This window comes from Phaethon lepturus, unplaced genomic scaffold (genome assembly GCF_000687285.1).
Source record: "Phaethon lepturus isolate BGI_N335 unplaced genomic scaffold, ASM68728v1 scaffold41548, whole genome shotgun sequence".
In the NCBI taxonomy this organism is placed as follows: domain Eukaryota; kingdom Metazoa; phylum Chordata; class Aves; order Phaethontiformes; family Phaethontidae; genus Phaethon; species Phaethon lepturus.
The window spans coordinates 15,020-18,247 of NW_010560734.1; the positions used below are offsets into that span (position 1 = coordinate 15,020).

The following is a 3,228-nucleotide window of genomic DNA, read 5'->3' on the forward strand; positions in this document are numbered from 1 at the left end:
AGTTTCACAGTATGCTACAGAAACTCTGTACTACCATCTTACAGAACAAGCAAGTTTTGTTTGTAAGCGTATATAGTGTTGTTTGAATGTGACTCTGACGGCCTGAAGACAGGGCTGCTTTGTCACACAAGGACACCACAGGCAAAGAAAACAGAGATCTCCTAAAACACTGTCATGGTGGTAAACCATATGCTCTTTCCTCCTGCTATCTTGACAAAAAAAAGCCAGATGTATCCCCATGCTATCACACTCTGCTGTTCATCCCAAAATAGGTACTAATTTTAGGCTTGGCGCGATTCTGGTGGTAATTAAGAAATTTGTTTGTTTATTATGGGAGTGAGATGAATTCATTTTATATAGACTACCACAACTTTATGCAGATGATGTCTTATTGCATTAAATGAGAAAATCATTCTATACGGGATTCTTAAGCCCAACATTGTTATTTTTAAAATTACTTTCTTATATTAATTTCCTAGATACTTTGTATGTCTACCTTGTGCAATTAACTTTCCTGTCGCCTTATTTGTTAAATCCACGCTGGCAAATGCAATATTTCTTCCTTGCTTCAAAATCTGAGCTGTAATCAGTATCTCTTCTCCAATCTTAGCAGCAGAAGTGTATCTTCAATGAAGAACAAAATTAACAGGTAAGAGGTTGTACAGAGCACAAATCCAAGAATATTCCTACATTTAAATTATCATGAAGGGAATTAGTAAAAATGAGTAATAAAGATACATCTCTGCCTGCCTGCTTGCAAATCCCCACTGCTTAAAAGTCCTTGAGTTCCCCTAAGTACTGCAAGCAGTAATTCAGCATAAGAGTTCTCTGAGGAAATGGAGGTTAGAAAGCAAGCCATTGGCTTAGTTGTGAGGAAGCAAGTTCTGTTCCATTTTGGAAGGAGAAACAATTGGGTTATCAAAGACTTTAGTTAAAAGTTCAGCTCCAAGTCCTATTCCAGGCCCTGCTGGCTCCCTGCAGCCTTTCTAAACCAGTCTGGCTGGTTCAGTTGCAAAATGTCTCTGTTGCCAAGGCTCGAGAAGGTTATTTCTGTATGGAACCTAAGCATAGTTTAACTGCTTTAACTCCCACACTCAGAGAAAAGTCATGGAAATCTGGAAGGCCTTCAAGCTTCCCAGGTTTAAGGCTGTTTCCATTCATTAGATAACTCTCTTGCTTTTATTTACATGAGTAGGAGGGTGTGCTTTTAAAACAAACTCTGCAGGGAATAGGAAGAAATTCCCCCACAAAACGCCTGGAAAGAATTAGGAGGAACATGATCCAACCATGATCTGAGGTAAGGGAACAATATTCAAATGTTAGAGGAGAATGTGTAATTGCTGGATATAAATCTGAGATAAATTTCATCAGTCCATTTTTATACATGACACCATGCCCAAAGTATGTCAGTCATGCCTAATGCTGATGTAGCACAAGCCCCATTAGTTGATGGGGGCAGGGTTTCAATCCTGTTTCAGTCTTGCTTCATTCTCAGAGGCTGCTGCTGATCCTCTTGTGACTTAAAAAAAATAAACGTTTCTCTGTTTCCATCTGTTCTTTCCATTACTGAAATAGCTTCCTCGTGACAACCCTTTAAAAAGCTCCTTTCCAAAAAGGAAAAAGTTGTATTATAGCAATATTTGATATCCAGTATCACTTGTTCAATGCAAGCAGTAGTCTGGGTTAAACAAAGCTATTACTATTGCTTCACATAACATTTCGTAAAGGTATGCTACTCAATCATTTTGGATCACCTCCAGAGAGAGCACTTTCTTAAGATTTTCACCCCTATGTAATTGAGTAGGCATATGTGACAGTGTAAAGAATTCAGATGTTGGCCTCTTGTGATAAGACTGTAGTGACAAAAACATAATCATAGGAGAATTTCAAGTTTTAATTTCCTGGTAATCACAGTGGTAGTATAAAGCTTAAATAGATGCTCCAGTCCCAGTGGAGAAATGAGAGGGTGCTGGGGGTGGAAAGGAGGGAACTGGGTAAAGATATACATCACTCCCCACATACTTGTAAAGTTTTGGGTTTTTTTTTTTGCGACAGTTTTGACAAGGGGTTATTTTCCCAAGATTTTTAATGCTCTGTGTTAATTATTCCAAGTTATTCCAATTCCAGTCATAATTTCTTCATTAGAAGTAATGAAGCAAAGTGAAGCAAAGCTGACAAGCTATAATAGCATGATCAAAGGTTTCAGAACAACTTTTTTTTTTTTTTTAAAGACACTGTGCTTTAAATTTGCATTACAGGAAGAGCTATTCTCAATATAAAACTACCTTTACATCACCTACAGCAAAGGAATCTTCCTCCAGAGAGAAATTCTGATTCAATCTGTAATTCACCCTCTGTGTGAGCACACAACAGAGCTAAACTGTTTCCTGTTTTAACATTTTATGGACTAGTACTAAAAATGCTTTTATAGAAAGCTGCTTACCCTAGATTTTGGTGTTTGAGGACATACTCTATCTTCATAAGCGAAGACAGAAGTTGAGCCAATTTTATAGGACTATAATTTACCACATACCAATATCCCTTCACATTCTATGAATTAATGGGTACCGTCTCTTAAACGCGTATAACAAACAAAAGCTTAAGAAACTCCAACTTGAATTTTGCAACCACATGGCAATATCTCCAAATACAACCCTCCCTTAATTTATCAAAACAAGACTTCTGAAACCAAAGAAAAACACCTTTTTTAAGTGAGTACTACAGCATAGAAATGACATACAATGGAGTCAACACTGTGCTAGCGGAAGAAAAGTTAGTATTTTCTGGTAAACATGGTGGATGATACCTACGTGATGTTCATGTCCACGCTGACCCCAGGCAGGGCTCTCTCTGTGTACAGCAATGCTGCTGTTGACACCACATCCACAAGTGTGGCAGTCAAACCTCCATGTAATGTGCCACCTCTGTTTGTATGCTCCTCCTCTACTTTCATTTCACAAACAATTTTTCCAGGAGTTGCAGAAAGAAGTTTCATCTGTATAACCAAAACGAAGAAATAAAAAAAAAAAAAAAAACTTACAACAGCACCAACACCCGACACTGCCCTGAATCAAACTGAAAGTAAATCTAGTTTAATTCTGGACTCCTGAGACAAATTAAAAGATGGAAAATACAGTAATTCAACTGTCACATTAGGTATTTCCATAAATTTTGAGCAGAAGATTGTTGCCTTAGAAAAATGTGTATTTCTAGTGCAATTAAATATTT

At 37.5% G+C, this 3,228-nt stretch overlaps 1 protein-coding gene across 1 annotated transcript; it reads right to left on the bottom strand.

Moving 5' to 3' along the window:
- Nucleotides 1-283: 283 nt before the first annotated feature.
- ACOT13 (acyl-CoA thioesterase 13) lies at nucleotides 284-2,995 on the bottom strand (the record flags this gene model as incomplete). The annotated part of the gene is made up of 2 exons (XM_010293752.1): nucleotides 284-624; nucleotides 2,811-2,995. Coding segments are annotated over 2 exons (342 nt in total), but the record flags the coding sequence as incomplete, so codon positions are not given.
- Nucleotides 2,996-3,228: the final 233 nt, after the last annotated feature.